The 20,528-nt window shown below is 44.3% G+C and overlaps 1 protein-coding gene across 6 annotated transcripts in view; it reads left to right on the top strand.

The window, feature by feature from the left end:
- Positions 1-10,906, top strand: part of hivep2a (HIVEP zinc finger 2a) — a 188,379-nt gene extending 177,473 nt beyond the window's left edge. For all 6 annotated transcript variants that reach the window (XM_068045556.1, XM_068045557.1, XM_068045560.1 and 3 more), the window contains 3 exons: positions 3,208-3,309; positions 7,302-8,236; positions 10,025-10,906. In XM_068045556.1, the coding sequence (XP_067901657.1) occupies positions 3,208-3,309; positions 7,302-8,236; positions 10,025-10,753 (1,766 nt within the window). In that variant the 3' untranslated portion in view covers positions 10,754-10,906. The remainder of the gene's footprint in view (positions 1-3,207; positions 3,310-7,301; positions 8,237-10,024) is intronic.
- The last annotated feature ends 9,622 nt before the right edge of the window (positions 10,907-20,528 follow it).

Genomic DNA, 20,528 nt, shown 5'->3' with positions numbered 1-20,528 from the left:
ACGAACCTCTGAGAGAAAAAACGTTTCCTCATCTCTGACTTAAATGGGCGACCCCTTATTTTTAAACAGTGACCCCTAGTTCTAGATTCTCCCACAAGGGGAAACATCCTTTCCACATCCACCCTGTCAAGACCCCTCAGGATCTTATATGTTTCAATATTTTGCAATGGAACAGCCCCACTCCAGAGCAGCGGGTCAGGATGTGGTGATGCTTGAGTCGTTTCAAAGTCAGATGAACAGGAGGAGACCATTCAGCGCCACAAGTCTGTTGCATCATTCAGTTACACCATGGTTGATCTGTATCTTGACTCTATCAACCTGCCTTGGTTCCACAACCTTAATATCCTTGCCGAGCAAACGTCAAGCTCAGTTTTGAGAGGGGGGAGAGAGTTCCAGATTACCATTATCTTTTATGAGAAAAAGTGCTTCCCGACATTAGCCCTGAATGGCCAGCTCTTCAATACTGGGTATTTCTGTCCTTCAATGTCACCATGAGTTGCAGATTAATTATACGTAACACTCAGCAATCCCAGGTCCTCTGTAATACTGGAAACTAATTCATTTTGTCCCATAAAATGTCTTTCATGCCAGTTTCCGGTTGAGTCTCCCCACTTTTCACACACCTGTCCACACCTGATTGGTCTATCAGATGGGAACAGTAACCTCGTGGTTATCTTACAAGAATTGTAATCCAGAGACTGGGACTAATGATCTGGAGACATGTGCAAATCCACCATGGTAACTGGGAATTTAAATTCAGTTAACCTAAGAAATCTGGAATTCAAAGAAGCTCGTATCAATAATGGTGACCATGTAACTGACAATTGTCATAAAAACCCAACTGGTTCATGAATGCTTTTTAGGGAACGAAATCTGCCGTCAATACCCGGTCTGGCATTTATGTGACTCCAGACTCTAAATTGCCCTCTGAAATGTTCCAGCAAGCCACTCAATTGTATAAAAAAAAGCTACAACGGCTAGCACCTTAACAACAGACTGCAGTGGTCCAAGATGTTGGCTCACCACCACCTTCTTAAGGGCAATTAGGGTTGGGCAACAAATACTTACCTTGCCAGTGATGCCCACATCCTGTGAATGAATAACAAAACAAAAGAGGAGCTGGTGACCTGATTTGATGACAAAGACTTGTATGTCTCCTTTTAAAGGTCAATGCACATTCCGTGCATTCCATAAAAATTCACTGTCCCCAGGTGGGTCTCCCCAAACTATCCACAATTAGCAGGGCTATCAGGTGGGTCTTCCCAGATGTGAGCTCAAACTGAATCTGATGGTACACCAGCTCAGTGTGCTGCTCAGTCCTACTTCCAGATCCTCAATGTGCCTGCCAACGTACATCTTTGAAGCCCTACCCCTCTCCTCTGGCCTCATCCTCAATGTTGCTGAGATCCTCATCCATCATGTCTTTGTCGTTGCCAGACTCATGTTTCCGGATGCTCTTTTCTCTGGACTCCAGTTTGGAATAAATTTCGCCTGCTCCATGACTCTTCCATCCACATCCTATTCCACACAACAGCTGACTCCATTATTGCCACACACCTTTGTGTCTTCCCTTGGTTGTGCGTCCCTCTTGCACATTCACGTCCTTATCTTCAAAGCCCTTCATGTACTCGCCCTTTGTTCCTCCTCCTCTGTTCACACCATCTGTTCTTCCAATTCTAGTGGATGCCGTTTCCCTGCTCTCGTGCATCCATTCACTCCCCAGGCCCCCAGGCTCTGCCATTCACGAGTCTTGCTTCTACATCCGGAACATCCCTCCCCAAATCCCATTGTCTTGCTGTTAACTTTTCCTCACATTTAAAACAAATCTCCTTTAGTCCACACCTCTAACCGCCCTTCCTCCACCTGCTTAGAACTATCATCCAATCACGGGGAGGTTTTACCATGTTAGACATACAATACAAATCCAAGTTGTTAGGTGCCAGACAAATGCAAGTTATTGTTAGGCAGATGATTTTCTCCCAGGTGTCCACCAGTCTCACTGTAAAAGTACTGTACTATGCTGTGCCAGCCTATGAGCAACTAGTACCTAATCCACCTTAAAACTTGCAGATAGCCACATTTGAAAATAATTTTTCCTTTGTCTTCACAAAATAATAGTCCATTTTCTTCTCTAAACACCTCAAAATTTTTTTCACCTGGATTATTCCACACAATTTTAATTTCAGGATAATTTACTTGCACACAAAACATGTTCTGAACGTTAAATATTCATGTTGAAAAATAATGTCAACAGTCTGCCTTGAGGCAGGGATTTTTGGGGGGTTTAGGAGCATTAGGAACGAGAGTAGCCCCTGGAGCCGTCTCTGCCATTCAGTGACCTTGTGGCTGATCTGTGGCCTCAGCTCCATTTACCTTGGCTCTGTATTCATTGATAATCTCACCTGACAAAAGCCTATTGATCTCGGTCTCGAAAGCTCCAGCACCCACAGCCTTTTGAGGGTGAGAGATCCAGAATTCTACCCCCAATGTGCAAGCATTATTCTAAGGCTTGAGAGTCCAGCTCTAGGCTGGCATTTAAGTGCTGAGAGAGTGTGGCACAGCCGTCCTTCAAAGGAGATGTTTCGAGCAAGGATCCGACTGCCTTTGGTGATTCAGATGGACTTTAAAGATCCCAAGGCGGAATTCAAAGATGGACAATATTTCGTCCCTTAATGGGCGCTATCGAGAGAGGGGTTTAAAAAAAAAGCTTAAGTAGTCGTGCTTTAAATTACTGTTTGTGGGATTTAACTATGTGCCAAATGGCTGTCGTGTTTTATTTTTTTCTACACGATAACAATGAGGATGGCAGCAGCTCCTTCCTAGCGGCTTATGTAAAGCTCCTTTGAAATGTTTGCAGGATATGGATACAGGCTTTTTGAACGTGTAAACGGGTCAGAGTTCTCTTAAAAGCGCAAGCTGAAGTGTAACAGTGTAAAGACTGCATTGCGGTAAATTAACAGGCTGTTAGTAAATTAATAGATCCTTTGGTACTATTCTAAAAACAAAAAATAATTTGCGGAGCTCCTTGTTTATATTCATCACTGGTAATGGGGAAGGAACTGAATGACTCACTCTGCCAGTTACAAGTTTGAAGTGTAGTGTGTTGAGCGTGTCAGCAGAAATAGATAGACCTTGTCGACCTTCATTGCTTTTGCAGGCTAATTATCTCTATATGGTTACCTTTATAATTTTGTTCCCCCACTCTAGGAAACCTGACAAAACATATGAAGTCAAAGGCTCATACTAAAAAATGCCTTGAGCTGGGAATAGCTGTAACCTGCACGTATAACACAGACACAGAAGAAGCAGGCAAGTAAAAATGCTGTTCCTCATTTCATCATTACTTCAGAGGGAGGCCATTCATCCCATCATACCTGTGTTGGCTCTTTGAGGGAGCTTGCCAATTAGTCTATTTGCCTTTCTTTAATCCCTTAGCCCTGAAGTTTTTTTTTCCTTTTCAATTATTTATCCAATTCCCTTTTGAAAGTTACTATTGAATCTGCTTCCACCACCCTTTCAGGCAGCGCATTCCAGATCTCAGTAACTCTTCTTCTTCTTCTTTGGCCTCCTTATCTCGAGAGACAATGGGTAAGCGCCTGGAGGTGGTCAGTGGTTTGTGAAGCAGCGCCTGGAGTGGCTATAAAGGCCAATTCTAGAGTGACAGACTCTTCCACAGGTGCTGCAGATAAAATTGGTTGTCGGGACTGTTACACAGTTGGCTCTCTCCTTGCGCTTCTGTCTTTTTTCCTGCCAACTGCTAAGTCTCTTCGACTCGCCACGCTTTAGCCTCGCCTTTATGGCAGCCCGCCAGCTCTGGCAATCACTGGCAACTGACTCCCACGACTTGTGATCAATGTCACAGGACTTCATGTTGCGTTTGCAGACGTCTTTAAAGCAGAGACATGGACGGCCGTTGGGTCTGATACCAGTGACGAGCTCGCTGTACAATGTGTCCTTGGGGATCCTGCCATCTTCCATGCGGCTCACATGGCCAAGCCATCTCAGGCGCCACTGGCTTAGTAGGGTGTATATGCTGGGGATGTTGGCCACCTCGAGGACTTCTGTGTTGGAGGTACGGTCCTGCCACCTGTTGCCAAGGATTTTCCGGAGGCAGCGAAGATGGAATGAATTGAGACGTCACTCTTAGCTGACGTACGTTGTCCAGGCCTCGCTGCCATAGAGCAAGGTACTGAGGACACAGGCTTGATACACTTGGACTTTTGTGTTCTGTGTCAGTGCGCCATTTTCCCACACACTCTTGGCCAGTCTGGACATAGCAGTGGAAGCCTTTCCCATGCGCTTGTTGAATTCTGCATCGAGAGACAGGTTACTGGTGATAGTTGAGCCTAGGTAGGTGAACTCTTGAACCACTTCCAGAGTGTGGTCGCCGATATTTATGGATGGGGCATTTCTGACGTCCTGTCCCATGATGTTTGTTTTCTTGAGGCTGATAGTTAGGCCAAATTCGGAGCAGGCAGCCGCAATCCTGTCGATGAGACTCTGCAGACACTCTTCAGTGTGAGATGTTAATGCAGCATCGTCAGCAAAGAGGAGTTCCCTGATGAGGACTTTCCGTACTTTGGTCTTCGCTCTTAGACGGGCAAGGTTGAACAACCTGCCCCCTGATCTTGTGTGGAGGAAAATTCCTTCTTCTGAAGACTTGAAAGCATGTGAGAGCAGCAGGGAGAAGAAGATCCCAAACAGTGTAGGTGCAAGAACACAGCCCTGTTTCACGCCACTCAGGATAGGAAAGGGGTCTGATGAGGCACTGCTATGCTGAATTGTGCGTTTCATATTGTCATGAAATGAGGTGATGATACTTAGTAGCTTTGGTAGACATCCGATCTTTTCCAGTAGTCTGAAGAGACTACGTCTGCTGACGTAACTCACTGTGTAAAAAAAAAATCCATATCCTCCACCCCCCTCCCCCGCCCCGGTTGCTTTATGAATTGCCTCTTATCTGTGTCCTCTGGTTACCAACCCTCCTATCAGTGGAAACAGTTTCTCCCTATCTACCGAAACCCTCAAAATTTTAAACACCTCATTAAATCTCCCTTTAACCTTCTGTGCTCTAAGGAGAGCAACCCCAGCTTCTCTAGTCTCTCCACATGACAGAATCCCCTCAGCCCCGGTAGCATTCTGGTAAATCTCCTCTGCACCCATTCTAAAACCTTGATACTCTTTCTAAAATGCGATGCCCAGAATTGTGTATAGACATCATCACCCACTCCCAGCTTTCTTCCTTGCCCAAGTAGCCATTTTTGTATGAGATTTTGTATGAGGGGGTGGCACAGTGGCACAGTGGTTAGCACCACAGCCTCACAGCTCCAGCAACCCAGGTCCAGTTCTGTGTGTGGAGTTTGCAAGTTTTCCCTGCAACCGCGTGGGGTTTTCGCCGGGTGCTCCGGTTTCCTCCCACAGCCAAAGACTTGCAGGTTGATAGGTAAATTGGCCATTGTAAATTGCCCCTAGTGCAGTAGGTGGTAGGAGAATGGTAGGGAATATGGGATTAATGTAGGATTAGTATAAATGGGTGGTTGTTGGTTGGTACAGACTCAGTGGGCCAAAGGGCCTGTTTCAGTGTTGTATCTCTCTATGACTCTATTACACAGTGCCAGGAGGTTATTTGGACCGGGGAGGCTTCACATTTGAGTCCGATCCACTCCTCTCCTTGCCCTATGTCCACACTTTAACATTTTTCAGCAGGGATCACTAGATAGCAATTAGGGAGCCTGTCTATTCTTTTCCACCTCCTCAGCAGCATCAAGACCAACGTTTTATGTCGTTTTGGTGTCATTACCTTTTATTATATATATCCCCATCTTCAGTTCCCATGGCCTTCTTGATCATTCTGCAGAGAGCATGGATGCAAGGCTTACTCCTGGATAACCAGCAGTGTCCCTTTTAAAGAGGTTGATAGGCGAGGTAGAGAGAAAGTATCTCCTCTGGTGGGGCTAATCCAGAACAAGGGAGCAGAACCTTAACATTAAAGGTAGGTCATTCAAGGGTGATGTTAGGAGCACTTCTTCACACAAAGGAACTCCCTCCCCCAAAAAGCTGTTGAGGTTTAGAGGGGTTTTTTGAAAATTTCAGAACAGATACTGATAGATTTGCAATGTGTAAGGATATTAAGGGTTATGGGACCAAGGTGGTGGTGACCAGAACTGGATGCAATATTCTAGTTGTGGCCTAACCAGAGCTTTATAAAGGTTCGGCATAACTTCACTGTTTTGTACTCAATGCTTCTATTTATGAAGCCTGAGATCCAATAAGATTTGCTAACTACTCTCTCAATATATCCTTTCACCTTCAAAGATCTATACACATGAACCTCAGGTCCCTCTGTTCCTGCACACTCTTTAGAACTGCGCCATTAAGGTTATATTGTCTCTCCCTATTCCTTCTGCTAAAATACATCACCCCTCCACACATTAGGAAGAATGTGAAGGTCCTTGAGAGGGTGCAGAGTGGATTTACTGGAATGGTTCCAGGGACGAAGGATTTTAACTACAAGGTTAGGTTGGAGAAGTTGGGAGATTTGATAGAGGTGTATTGTGACAGGTTTAGATAAGGTAGACAAAAAAAAAAGCTGTTCCTATTAACAAATGATACAAAGATTAGGGGACACAGATTGAAAGTTTTGGACATGAGATGCAGGGAGATGTGAGGAAGAACTATTGTACTCAGCGAGTGGTAATGATCTGGAACTCGCTGCCTATGAGTGTGGTGGAAGCGGAGATGAACAATGATTTCAAAAGGAAATTGTATGGGTAATTGAGGGAACTAAACTTGCAGGGCTATGAAGACAGAACGGGGGAGTGGGACTGATTGGATTTCTCTGAAGAGAGCTGGCATGAACTCGCTTGTGGAATGGCCTCCTTCTGTGCTGTAATGACTCTATGCCTCTGTAAGCTGGGTGGAAGGAGTTACAGATGGTGATACAGATCAGCTATCATCTAATTGAATGGTGGAACAGGCATGAGGGGCTGAATGGCCTCATCCTGCTTTGGCTACACAAAGTGTAACTCTTCCATCCAATTGGAAATTGGGATGAGGCATTTTGAACCCTTACAAGAAACAAAGAAACAACACTCTGGGCTGAATTCAACACAGGGCTAGAGTTGGAAGGGCAGTTTAGTGACCAACTGCACTGCCTCACTCTTCCCAGTATGTGAGGATTCTAAAATTAGATATTGGGATTAAGCTGGGAGGTCACGCAGAGATTCTCTTATGGAAATCTAATAGACTGTGAGTACATTACCAGTGCACTAAACTCAGCATTATACTTCCTTCCCCTTCAGGAATTACAGATGAGACTGAGAAAGATGCACTGAGCGAAGTTCCAGTCCGGCACCAGTTTTCAGATCCTGAAGAATCTGATGGAGCGGAGGAGGAGGGAGATGAAGATGACGAAGATGAGGATGATGAAGATGAAGACCGACAAGGAGATAGCACTCCAACCACAAGATCGCGAAGTACAAGCCCACTACCATGCAATTCCAAACCATCCTCTGTCACTTTCAGCATTGCATCACCCTCTGCCTTTGACGTTTCACACTCAAACAATCAGTCTTCCCTCATAAGTTACTTGGTGACACTACCTAGAATTCAAGTAACTCAACTAATGTCACCCAGTTATTCTCATGCAGGGACTCCGTTAACAGACTGTCAGAGAAATTTGCATAATAGGTTGACAGAATCAGTTGAGTACAAAGATAGACTCGACATACCGACTTCAACAAATGTGTGGCTACCACGAACTGATGACACATCTTCTAAAGGCGATAGTTCCAGGGAAATGTCCCCTTCGGGTGATACAGGTTCAAGTACACAACCATCGCCAGCCTACGACGGCTCTCCGGGAAGAGATGCATCACCAACTTCACGGAGGTACTTGTCTCCAAGAAGGGACCTTTCACCCAGAAGACACCTGTCTCCACGAAGAGACATATCGCCAATAAGGCACCGATCGCCGAAGAGGGAAACCTACCTGAGCGAGTTGTCTCCAAGAAGAGATGTTTCCCCGCGGAGACACTTCCTTTCAAGGAGAGAGATTCCTTCGCCAAGGCAGCTCTCCCCTGTGAAAGACCTCTCCCCAAGAAGAGAATTGTCTCCAAGGAGGGACTACAGAGAAAGGAGACACATGCCATTGATGAGAGCAACATCGCCAAGGAGGGGTTCATTCCAAAGTGCATATATGATGAACCAGTATATGCAGCATTCAGAAATGAACCTGGTGAGTATATACACTGACATGAAGGACTTGGTTAAAAATTCACATTTTCAAGAAGGAAAAGATATAGAACGTGTTGCAATTTTGTAACATTATAGATAACCGTTCCTTGTACTTTGCAATCGCCTACAGCAACAATGTACATTCCTATTTCATCTTTAACATAGTGAAATGTCCCAAAGCATTGCACAGGACTGTAATTAGACAAAAGGATGTATTAGGACAGGTGACCAAAAGCCTACTCAAAGAGGTAGTTTGAAGGAATGTTTTAAAGGAGCAGAGGCAGAGAGGTTTAGGGAGGGAATTCCAGGCTGCTGAAGGTGTGACCACCAATGGTGGAGTGAAGGAAATTGGGGATGCGCAAGAGGCCAGAATTGGAGGAGCTCAGAGACCTCAGAGGGTTGTAGGGGTGGAGGAGATTACAGAGATAGGGAGAGGCAATGCCATGTAGGTATTTGAAAACAAGGATGCTAATTTTAAAATTTGAGGCATTGCTGTACTGAGAGCCAATGTAGGTCAGCGAGCACAGGGTAAAGGCCTGCTACCCGACCCGAACCCAATGGGACCTGACGGCATGTGTCGCGTCGCACTTCCGGGTCCGGCATTCGGGCTCGGGTCGGGTTTCCTTCGCCGACCTTTAGCACAGGGGTGATTAATGGGTGAATGTGTCTTGGTGCGAGTTAGGATACAAGCAGCAGAGTTTAGTTCATATGAAACTCCTAAATGGAAAAGTAAATTCCTTGCTGCTATAAAAGGTCTGTCTAACACATCCGTCATCAGGCGAATACTGATATTGGTTTTAACTGGGAAGGGAACACTGAACAATCACATAACTCACAATAACAGAGAAGAAAGTGAGTGATCTTAGTTAATGCGAGATTAGCTATTAAAAAAAAACCTATTGCTCTTCTTTGAAATAGTGGTGTGGGTTCTTTGAGAGGGAAAACGCGGGTCTCAGTTCAATGTCTCATCTGGCAGTGCAGCACTCCCTCAATACTGCAGTGGGAGAGTCAACATGCACTTTGTACTTGAGAGTCTGGAGTGGGTCTTGAACCCAAGACCTTCTGACTAGGAGGCGAGGTTGCAGCTGACTGAAAGGAATGGTGGCAAATGGTGTAAGTGAGATAAAAAAAGTTTTTTGCCTAGCTTGAGATAACCGTCAGCTCATTAAGATCAGCAGAGCCTCCAGCCCCCTACTTCACTGGATTTTCCACACCCTACTGTGCTCCCCAACACCCTCTGCGCCTCCTCATTAATACAAGGGCCAAGGAGTCTAAAAACCAGCAGCGTTCTGAATCCAGTCCCGCAGCCTAAATGGATTCAAATGTTGTTAGAACAGTTTGGTTGTCACCTAGATACTGTGAGTTTAGCTGGCAGTGATTCAAACACACAAAGCACCAACAAATGCTTTCTGGTGTATTTAGTGACCCTACATTGTTCAAATAAGAGAACAGTTCCAATAATTAGAAAGAGAACAAGATAGGCCGGTTGATTGCAGCACAGAAACAGGCTATTTGGCCCAACAGGTCAGTGCTGATATTTATGCTCCACAGGAGCCTCCTCCCACCCCTTTTCATCTCACCTTATTAAAATTATTGATGGATTTATTATTGGGTTGAGGCATAAATTATAAAGGGAACCCCTCCCCTAGCAACACAGCAATGAAATGATTCCATGGGCACGGAGGGAAAACAGATATGGACAGGATCAGAGGTTTGCATTAAATGCGTAAGTAGGGCACTGATTTTTCTTTCTAGTTATGTTTTTAAAACTTTCTTTTTTTATGTACAGAGACAATCTCACCACAGTTCATACGATAACAGCAGAATGATGCCCTGGCCTTCGTACCCTGTTCGTGAGAATGCCCAGGGAGAACAAGGCCGCCCCATCCTTTCCGAGGGACAACAAGGCTGCCTCTTCAGCCACCTTCCTTTGCACTCACAGCAGCAAGTGCGGGCACCGTACCAAATGATACCAATTGGGGGCATTCAAATGGTTCATTCTGGGGCCACGGCTTTCCCTGGGCTGCTTCCGGCTTCTCAGCTCCCCCTGCAAGTGAAACGAAGGGAAGAGAGCATCATTGACGAAGCAACGCATTGCGTCATTGAGAGTATCAAGGAGATGGATATCTTTTCCAAGCCTGAAGACGTACAAATGGCCTCTCCTATGGCCTTGTCTCCTCCACGGCCAACCAGCCCTGCAGCTTCTTTTGAGTTGGCTCCCTCTGGAGCCAAGGAGAGTCGGACAACAGGGGAGGAGGCATACAGCCGGGTCATTGAGGAGCAGCAGGAGCATCGGACGTTCCAGACCCGTCCCGAGACGAGTCCGGTTCCCACCAGGGCAGTGATTGCCCAGTCGCGGCTGGATGAGACGATGAAGACCTTTGAACGCCAGCGGCGGCAAGAGAGCAGCGCGAGCGGGCAGGACGCCCATGAGCAGTCGGGCGCGGAGCACTTCAGTGGGACTCAATCCACCCACGCTGAGGACCACCGGCCGCCAACGTTCGGCCACGAGGGGTAACTGGTGGCCATGCTGCAGGAGGGGGATCTAGATAGGATGCCTAGAAACAGCGATGGGAGGCCTAGAAACAGCAATAGGAGGCGATGACCTTAACCGCCAGGGCAGACATACTGCAAGATGCCCTGCTGTGTGCGTTCCCAGTGAGGGCAAGGTGTGGGGAGGGGGGAGGGGGGTGGGTAAGGTGGGGGAGTTAGAGGGAAGTGGGGGCATGCTGGCTGCTGCAACCTTTGTCTGTCCGTGGTCTAGACTTAACGTACAAAATATATGGAAATATTTTCTATTTGTATGTAAAAACAAAACCCTGACCAAAATCAACTTGCAGACTTACTTTTGTTATCCTGTTAAGTACTTTATTTTATTTTTTAAATGTCGCAGATATTTTGTGCCTTTTACTTTTGCTCGAACTCTTGTATGCATTACAAAAAAAAGAGAATTTGTACATATTTTAGAACTTGTGTACCTGCTTAATAATTGTAATGTTTTCTCTTCAGAGCACTTGGTGGGTTGGGAAGGGGTTTTGTCTTGAATGATGTGAATGATTTGAAACGGTTTATTTTTATGGGTGGGGTGAAGGGGTGGAATATCATTATATATGTGAGGTTGCACTAAAAATGTATTTTTATACAATTGAACTACTCTTGTGTACAGCAATGATTCTGTGATACTAATATTTATTAATTTTCGTTTTATAACTTGTAGAGGTTTTGTTTCACCCCCTCTCATTGTAGGCACCTCTTACATGAAGCATGGGATTTGTTTTGCTGAAGTTAGGATAATGATTTGTACGCTGTAAATGTTTTGCTGCTGAGATTCTGAGGGGTGGGCACTGCCATCGCTACTGATCCCCCGCTTTTTGAAAGTTCAAACCATCGCAAAGAGTTGTCCTTAATACCCTTCTATTTCTGTTTGACCAGTGAGTGCTGATGATATTGTGGGGGTTATGGGAAAGAGAGAAACTGTCCCTAAAGAAGGAGCTGAATTAGCATCACCTGAGGTACAGTTAATTTTTGTCTTTATTTTAAGGTTCTCTCCCTCTCTCTCACTCTCCCTCCTAGTTCACCCCCTGCAACCCCAGTGAAGCACCGACTGTGTCCGAGGGTTAAATGGGTGATCTATCCGCAAAGCTGACGTCAAATGCTGCTGCTGTGTGTCTGCTGCTCAGAGATCTCCATAAGAAAATCCCAAAAACAACTTCTTTCAATATTTTCTTTTCAAGCACTCCCAATCACTGGCTTCCCCATGCAGCTTCCTTGGCAGCATGACCGAGATAGGCAACTCGAAAGAATAGCCTGGGACGGGAGGGAAGGCATTAAACTCCTCCCCCCGCCCCCACTAAACATTGGTGCTCCAAGGTGACTGGTTACAGTCATTTAAGCTGGTGAATACCAGAGCATTAATTAAACCCCTCTTTCCCCGCCCACTCCTACCCCCCTCACCCCACACTGCTGATTCCTCCCGGTTCAACTCCCCTGCTAAAATTCACAATCATTCCCTGTTACTAACTCAGAACTCTACGCAAACAAAAAGAAATATTAAATACATGTCTTTTTAAAAAGAATTGTTGGTGTTTCTGGAGCATGATTTCATTTTTAAAGTCGGGGTAACAGATGGTAATGCCTACTCCTTTTTTTATATATGAATTTTTTTTGTAAATGACGTACCGTGATTATGCACTTAAAAGAGAATAGGTTCAGAACCGAAGAATGCATATGATGTAATCATTTGTTTGAATTAAATTTTTAATCCAGACTGTTGCTGTATTCATTATAAATGAAGTGCTTACTGGTGATTTTTAAATATAGTACTGTTTAGCATTAATTGAATTGTACCTGAGCGGTGTACATCTTTTATGCCTTTGAAAAGGTTTGAAACAGAAACAAAATCACTTTAAAAGATATTTTAAACTTATATGTGAATATTTTTTGTGTGTAGTGCTTGATATATTAGCAAAGGCGGAAAAATACATTCCAAAAACCTGTAAATACTGTATATTTCAAGTGAGTTATCTGTGTAATTTTTGTGTAATTACTCATAAACTGACACTGTCACCACATTTCCTGTTATCACACTTAACTGTACAGCAGAGACTTGAACAACAAGCGTGATAAAAGCACAGACCTGTCGTTTTAAAAGAAATATATATATAAGGGGTGGGGTGGGGGGAAGAACCCTTTTGGAAAATGTGTGTATGTGATGTTCAGTGAAAATAAAATGTGCGGTGGTATTATCCTTTGTGTTGATTTAATTTGGTTCTTGCAGGGTTTGGTAGCTACAGTGATGGGGGAGGTGAAACTATTGTTCTAGTTAATCTGGCCAGCAGTACAAATGATCATGGCAGCAGTTCAGTATTTTAATATATATCCCAATGACCTGGAGCTGGGTATAGGGAGCATAATTTCAAAGCTTGCGAGTGACACCAAGTTCAGACTTGTAGTGAACAATGAGGAGGAGAGTAGATAAACTTCAGGAGAATGTAGACAGACTGGTGAAATGGGCAGGCACGTGGCTGCTAAAATCTATTACAGGGAAGTGTGACGTGATGCATTTTAGAAGGAAGAATGAGGGAGAGGCAAGATAAACTAAATGGTACGATTTTAAAGGGGGTGCAGGAACAGAGAGGCCTGGGGGTTCACATACACAAATCTTTGAAGGTGGCAGGACTAGTTGAGAAGATGGTTTAAAAATCAATTGGGATCCTGGCTTTTATCTATAGAGGCATGTCCAATTCTGGGCATCACACTTTAGGAAGGATGTCAAGGTCTTGGGGAGGTGAAGAGGACATTTACTGGAATGGTACCAGGGAAAAGGATCTTCTGTTATGTGGAGAGCTTGGAGAAGCTGGGGCTGTTCTCCTTAGAGTAGAGCAGGTTAAAGGGAGATTTAATTGAGGTGTTCAAAATTATGAAGAGTTTTGATAGAGTAAATAAGGATTTTCATTTTCAGGAGGGTTGGTAACCAGAGGAAACAGATTAAGATTGGTAAAAGAGTCAGAGAGGAGAGGAGGAGAATTTTTTTTTATGCAGTGAGTTGTTGTGATCTGGAATGCACTGCCTGAAAGGGCAGTGGAAGCAGATTCAGTAGTAACTTTCGAAAGGGAATTGGATAAATACTTGAAGGGAAAAAATTCAGGGCTATGAGGGAAAGAAGGGGCAGTGGGACAAATTGGATAACTCTTTCAAAGAGATGGGCCAAATGGCCTCCTTCTTTGCTGTATCAGAAGTCAGCACTGCAAGCAGCACTCAGCGACATTATCAGCAGCAGCTTCAATAGCAGCTGGACCTCTTTACTTCAGTGTGTTGCTCAGTATCTAAAGCCCAGGTTTTAACCTAGAAGAACCCAGCAAGGCTTCAGGTCAGACACCTGTTCCACACTCCGCTCAATTTTAGGCTCCATTGAAATTGATGGAATTTTGAAACACAGGCCCAGCCAGGCAGGTTAGGTTCTAACTGGAGCTTTGTTTCGCTCTGCTTTTGACCCAAGAGGCATTTAGAGTAGAGAGTGCTGTTTGAAAAGACATGGGAATATGGAGCTACAGGGTTCAGCAGTGCAGCCTTTCTTTGCAGTTTGTAAGTGATTGAGAGTTAAGGACAATTCACAACTCACTCAGAATTTCAATAGCTGTTTACTTACTAGTTTGTGCAGGTTAAAAGTTTGCAACGGGAGGCAATTTTCTTGGATCATTTGAGGGGCTACCACTGTGGTGATCATTACAATCACTGCAGTGACCATTATAACCACCGTGGTAACCACTACAACCATTGCAGTGACCACACAACTACCACTGCAGTGACCACACAACAACCACTGCAATGACCATTACCACCACTGCAGTGACCACCAAAGCTGAGCTGTATTGATGCAGTAACAGGATCAGTTGGGTTGTGGTCTGAAATTACATTGAGTTGCTGTTTGCTTCTAATGAAGGATCATCCATATACGCAGAATCTACAACATAGAAACAGGCTATTCAGCCCAAGTGGTCCATGCTGGTGTTTATGTTGCATGCAAGCCTCCTCCCACCCTACTTCATCCACCCTATCAACATTACCTTCTTTTTGCCCTCATGTGCTTATCTAGTTTTCCCTTAAATGGATCTATGTTATTTATTTTTTATTTATTTAGAGAGGCCCTGCGGCCCACCGAGTCTGTGCCGACCAACAACCACCCATTTATATTAATCCTACAGTAATCCCATATTCCCTACCACCTACCTACACTAGGGGTAATTTACAACGGCCAATTTACTTATCACCTGTAAGTCTTTGGCAGTGGGAGGAAACTGGAGCGCCTGGCGAAAACCCATGCGGTCACAGGGAGAACTTGCAAACTCCCCACAGGCAGTACCCAGAATTGAACCCGGGTCCCCGGAGCTGTGAGGCTGTGGTGCTAACCAATGCGCCACTACACTGCTTCAGTCACTCCTTGTGGTAGTGAGTTCCACCCTCTAAACCCTCTCCTGAATTGCCATTTGGATTTATTAGTGACTATGATAATTGTGGCCCTTAGTTCTGTTCTCCCACAAGTGGAAACATCTTCTCCATGTCTACCCTATCAAACTCCTTCATAATCATTAACACTTGCATCAGGTCAGCCCCTCAGCCTTCCCTTGTCAGTAGTGTAACACTACTCGGCTGTATTGGGCATGAATCTCCCTCCTGTGTCCCTACACCACACATGCAGACTAGTTGATGACTGAATGCGACGTACTCTGGTCAAATCCAGATGTGTCCCTAGGACGACTCATGGTTTTTCCATGTTAGCAGATCTGGACAAAGCCTTCAATGTTCTGATAATGAGTCAAATTCTCCCCACCTTTGCTGTCACTGCTAATAGCAACACTATGACATCTTGAGAATTTAAATTCATTTTAAAACACCATCTAGAAATTTAAAACTGGTGTCATTGGAAGTGACCATTAAATTGTCAGATTGGAGCAAAACTCCCAATTGGTTCACTAATGTCCATTAGGGAAGGAAACTCGCTGTTCTTATCTGGTTTGGAGAATACGTGACTCCAAAGAAGTGACGTCCACCGCCCAGCTGGACAGGGTAGCAGGTGCATGTGAACAGCATCACCTCTGAGTTCTCCTCCAACTCACACACACCATCCTGACTTGGAAATATATCACCGTTCCTTCATTATTGCTGGGTCAAAATCCTGGAACGTCCTGACTAAGAGTTCTGTGGAAGCACCTTCACCACATAGACTGCCGCAATTAGCTAGAGAATGGGCAATAAATCCTGGTGACATTCACAAACTAAGAATGAGTACAAAGCAAGGAGCTTTAGTTAATATCCAGCTGAGATGCACTCTTTTCTCTTGTATGGTGAGGTATTTGAAGTGAAGTGAGTTTAGATATGCTTAATGTAAAACCACTGCTTAAAACAGCAGCAAATTTGCTATTTAGCCTCTTGGGTAAAGTGATGTGGATATATGTACTGTGGAGAAATGATGAGACAATGTGAGGCAGTGCACTTGATATTCAGGTAGCAGTAGATTGTGGGAAATTTGTCCCCATTGCTGCCAATATAACTTGTGTCATTAATCTACTCACCTGCATTCTCCTCTGTTGTATATAGAAGATTTGTTTTTAAGTCCTGTGCTATATTGGCCAGTGAAGTACAGAGGGAAAAATGTTCCACTCTTCAGTAAAAACAAGAAATGCAGCTCTGAAGAAGGGTCACTGACCCGAAACGTTAACTCTGCTTCTCTTTCCACAGATGCTGCCAGACCTGCTGAGTATTTCCAGCATTTCTTGTTTTTATTTCAGATTTCCAGCATCCGCAGTATTTTGCTTTTATTCCACTCTTCGGCATTGCTTTGTCACAACCTGAGGAGCACAAATTTCATGGGTGAAGGGTCGAGGACTTCTGGGCAATTCCTGCTGAGAGGTTGAGAAGAGAAGCCATTATGAGTTGCCAAGGACGAAATGAAATATTGCCAGCCCGTGTAAGCTGATGATCACAGATGTTTTAAAACCTCCTTCCTGTATAATGTTATAAAATGAATACCATCTGCCAAGATGTTATGGGTTTGTTTTCAAGTGTGTATCATTAAGTTATTGACTGTCTCTGTTATGTTTACATTTGGATATACACATATAGAGATGAATCTTTAAGGCACGATCAGCCATGGCCCAGTGGCCACATTCTTTTATATCAGAAGGTTGTCGGTTCTAAGAGCCATCCCGCGACTTGAGGTCTCAACCCAGGCTGATGCTCCAGTGCAGTACTGAGGGAGTACTGCACTGTTGGAGGTGCTGTCCTCTGCATGAGACATGAAACCGATGCTGTGTCTGCTCTCTCAGGTGGATGTGAAAGATCTGACAGCACTATTTTGGCAAAGAGGAGGAGTTCCCTCAGGTGTCCTGTCCAAATGTTAACCTTCAACCAACATCACAATGTCACATTAGTTTGTGGGAGCTTGCTGTGTGCAAGTTGGTTGCCATGTTACCTATATTACATCAGTGACTACATTGGCTGTAAAGCTTTGGGACGTCCTAAGATAGTGAAAGGCGCCATTCACATACAAGTCTTTTCTTTCTTCATTTAGATAAGGTGAGCCCCATTGGAAAGGATTAGCAGCAGAATTCACACAGCTTCCTCACAGTACAGCAGAAATGAGTGGGATTCCATCATGTACCAGCCAATTGGTCACAAGAGGACTGAAAAAGACCAGGCTGCCAAGAAAGGTCCCTCAGCCAGGTATCAACTTGCCAAAAAAAAGGATGAAAGTTAGCCAAAGGAAGCCAGTTTGTTAGCCAGGGCCTTCAGCTAGGTTTTGGCTTGTGATCAAAATAACACCAGCAAGGAACAACACACTGGAAGACTGGCATTGGGTGAGCAAGGGAGAAGGGGGATGCTGAGTGATTCTGAAGCTCTGCCAAGCAACTGTTCCAGACAATAATGCCAGCATGCTCGAGGTGTTGGCCTACCTAGCCAGGCCCCCCACACATAGCTGCCAGCCTGCCAAAGAAAGGAAAAGTCAGCCAGGTGATCACTTTGCAGCCAAGCCAGTCCAGTCCTCTTCATGATACAACAATGGATGTCATTCATACACATTTTTTTTAAACCTTAAAAAAACTGCTATCACAACCCAGTGATGTTTTGGTGGGCAGGTCGAAAGGTGGATTAGTTTCACACAGCAGGGGGGTCTGCAGCAGTTCCTTTATTTCCCCCTCCCTAGCCAGCGGCACTGAGGCTAACACTAGCACTCTCCCTGCCTCATCCCCTCCCCCACACCTAGCTAATAAAAAAAAAGTTATTCTAAAACAAATATTTGACAGTACAGTATAAAGAATAATAAATGTCCGGCTATGAGTTTAAGATTAATTTAGACCTGTAGTTTTGTTTACATTCATATACTGAGCTGAATGGCATGACTGAGTTTCTACACTGTAACTCCCTGCCAGTTATCTACTATGTGTATATTATGAGCACAGTGCTTCGAATTAGCCATACTGAGGGAACATTTGAAAGCTGGTGGTTTAATGTGCTGTTTATCTAAATACTGGAGGTGTAGGTAGCAGTGCAGTAGTTATGTTATTGGACTAGTAATCTGCACTAATAATCCAGTGCATTGTGAGTTCAAATTGGCACCATGTGCAGGTTGAGAAGCTAAATTCAGTTTTAAAAAGCTGGTCTCAGTCAAGGTGACTGTGAAACTGTTGAATTGTTGTAAAAACCCAACTGGTTCATTAATGTCCTTCGGGGAAGGAAACCTGCCATCCTTGCCAGGTGTGGGTTTATATGTGACTCCAGCCCTACACTATTTTGGTTGACTTTTAAATGCCCTCTGAAGTGGCATGGCAAGCCCCTCAGTTGCATCAAACTGCTGCAGTGCTTTAAGACAAAGCCCCACCACCTCTTTCTCAGGACAACGAGCAATGGCTAGTGGCTAGTGCTGGCCTGGCCAGTGACTGCAGCATGAGGGACTTCAGTAATGTGGCGAGACGAGAGAAGCTGGGTTTGTTCTCATTAGGGCAGAGAAGGTTAAGGGGAGATTTAATAGAGGTGTTTAAAATCATAATGGATTTTGATCAAGTTGACCACTTTTGGGGTGAGTTTGCTCACAGAAGTAGGTTAACAGATGAAGATGCTCGGGACATCTGCCAGTACTTGCTGGAGAACATCGGTGTTCTGACCAGGTGAGAAAGATGTCTAGGGTTCCCTTTCAGCCTTCACCTGGTCTTACCATAACAGGGTTTTATTTTTAAACGCACTGTTTTTAGCTCCCCCTTGGTGAATCCTTGTTTACCCCTTTCCAATTGTAAGGCAAAGAAACCAGCATAAACAAACTTTCTTAGGTTTAAAGAAGGAAAGTTGAAATTTATTAAACTTAAATTTAAACTCTTATTCGGTTGACACCTACGGATACATGACGCGCCCATGCTAGCATGCACACGTGATACACCCATGCAAATAGAGACAGAAAAGAGCAGAAGAAAAATAAAAGTTTGAGGCACAATCTGAAAAGTTTTTGTTACGGTTCTTGGAGCTCACTGTAGTGTCCTTGATTGTAGATAGATCTCGCTTTTTATTGGGGCCCATTATTCTTCTTAAACTTTGTTCGCTGCAGGAGACTTTTCTTTCTTGGGGTTCATGTATCTTCAGTGAATTCAGAGGCTTGTGAGAAAGAGATGGGAGCAGACAGGAGAGATCTTCTCAGTTCAGGAGCAAACAGACACTCTCTGTTCAAACTGTTTTTACAATTCAGAAAAACCCAGGTTGCCAAGCAGGTTAGTCATGTGACTAACTTGTCTGATCAAGTCTTGGATTGTATCACCTTAGCAGTCTCTGGAATGCTCCTTTTACACACAATACCTGGTGATCATTGTGGGTTGAATGTGTCAGGGAATGGTCCTTTGTCCTTCCAATCACTGTCTGCTAATATGCAAATGTCGTTTCCAGCCACGGCTGATCTGTTTAACAAGTCCTTTCCTCGCTCCAGCAACAGTTTAAAATCAATGGTCATGACAAAATTAATGTGCCTCATTCTTGGTAGGTGGGGCCTAGCATAACAATCGGAAACTAGAAATACCAACACAGGAGACTCAAGGCTCATTTTATTAGCAAACATCATTAAACTCTCTCTCTCTCTCTCTCTCTCTCTCTATATATATATATATATAGATATATATATATATATACACACACATATAATTTGCCAGCTTTCTGCATGTTACGGCCCTTGGCTGCAACATGCTTCTTCTTCTGGTTAGAAACACAGAACTCCTCAAGTCTTCCAGCCAATTTAACTCAGTAGCACAGAACAACAACAACAACTTATAATAGGCTGGAAACATTGTGTATTGACAAAGTCTGCTGCAATGCATCTGAAGAAAGGCCATGACAGCTGCCCCATTATTTCAATTAAAAGTCCAATTTGCATTTTATCCCTGCCTCCAAATGCAAAAACAAAGAATTGCATTTGTATAGCAGCATCCGTGTCCGCATGACATCCCAAAGCGCTTCACAGCCAATGAATTACTTTTGAACGCTAGTCACTGCTGCGATGTAGGAAACACAGCAGCCAATTAGTGCACAGCAAGCTCCCACAAACAGCAACATGATGATGGTCAGATTATCTGTCTTTTTTAATAATCTTGGTTGAGGGATAAATATTGCCCAGGACCCCAAGGAGAATTTCCCTACCCTTCTTCAAAATAGTGCCACATGATCTCTTACATCCACCTGAGAGGGCCTGCAGTTTAACATCTCATCTGAAAGACAGCAGCTCCAACAGTTCAGCATTGGGATTGGGGGGGTAGTGTATT

Source organism: Heterodontus francisci, chromosome 13 (assembly GCF_036365525.1).
Source record: "Heterodontus francisci isolate sHetFra1 chromosome 13, sHetFra1.hap1, whole genome shotgun sequence".
Taxonomy (NCBI): Eukaryota; Metazoa; Chordata; class Chondrichthyes; order Heterodontiformes; family Heterodontidae; genus Heterodontus; species Heterodontus francisci.
Note: the sequence above shows the minus strand (reverse complement) of the source record. Positions and strands in the feature narration are given on the sequence as shown.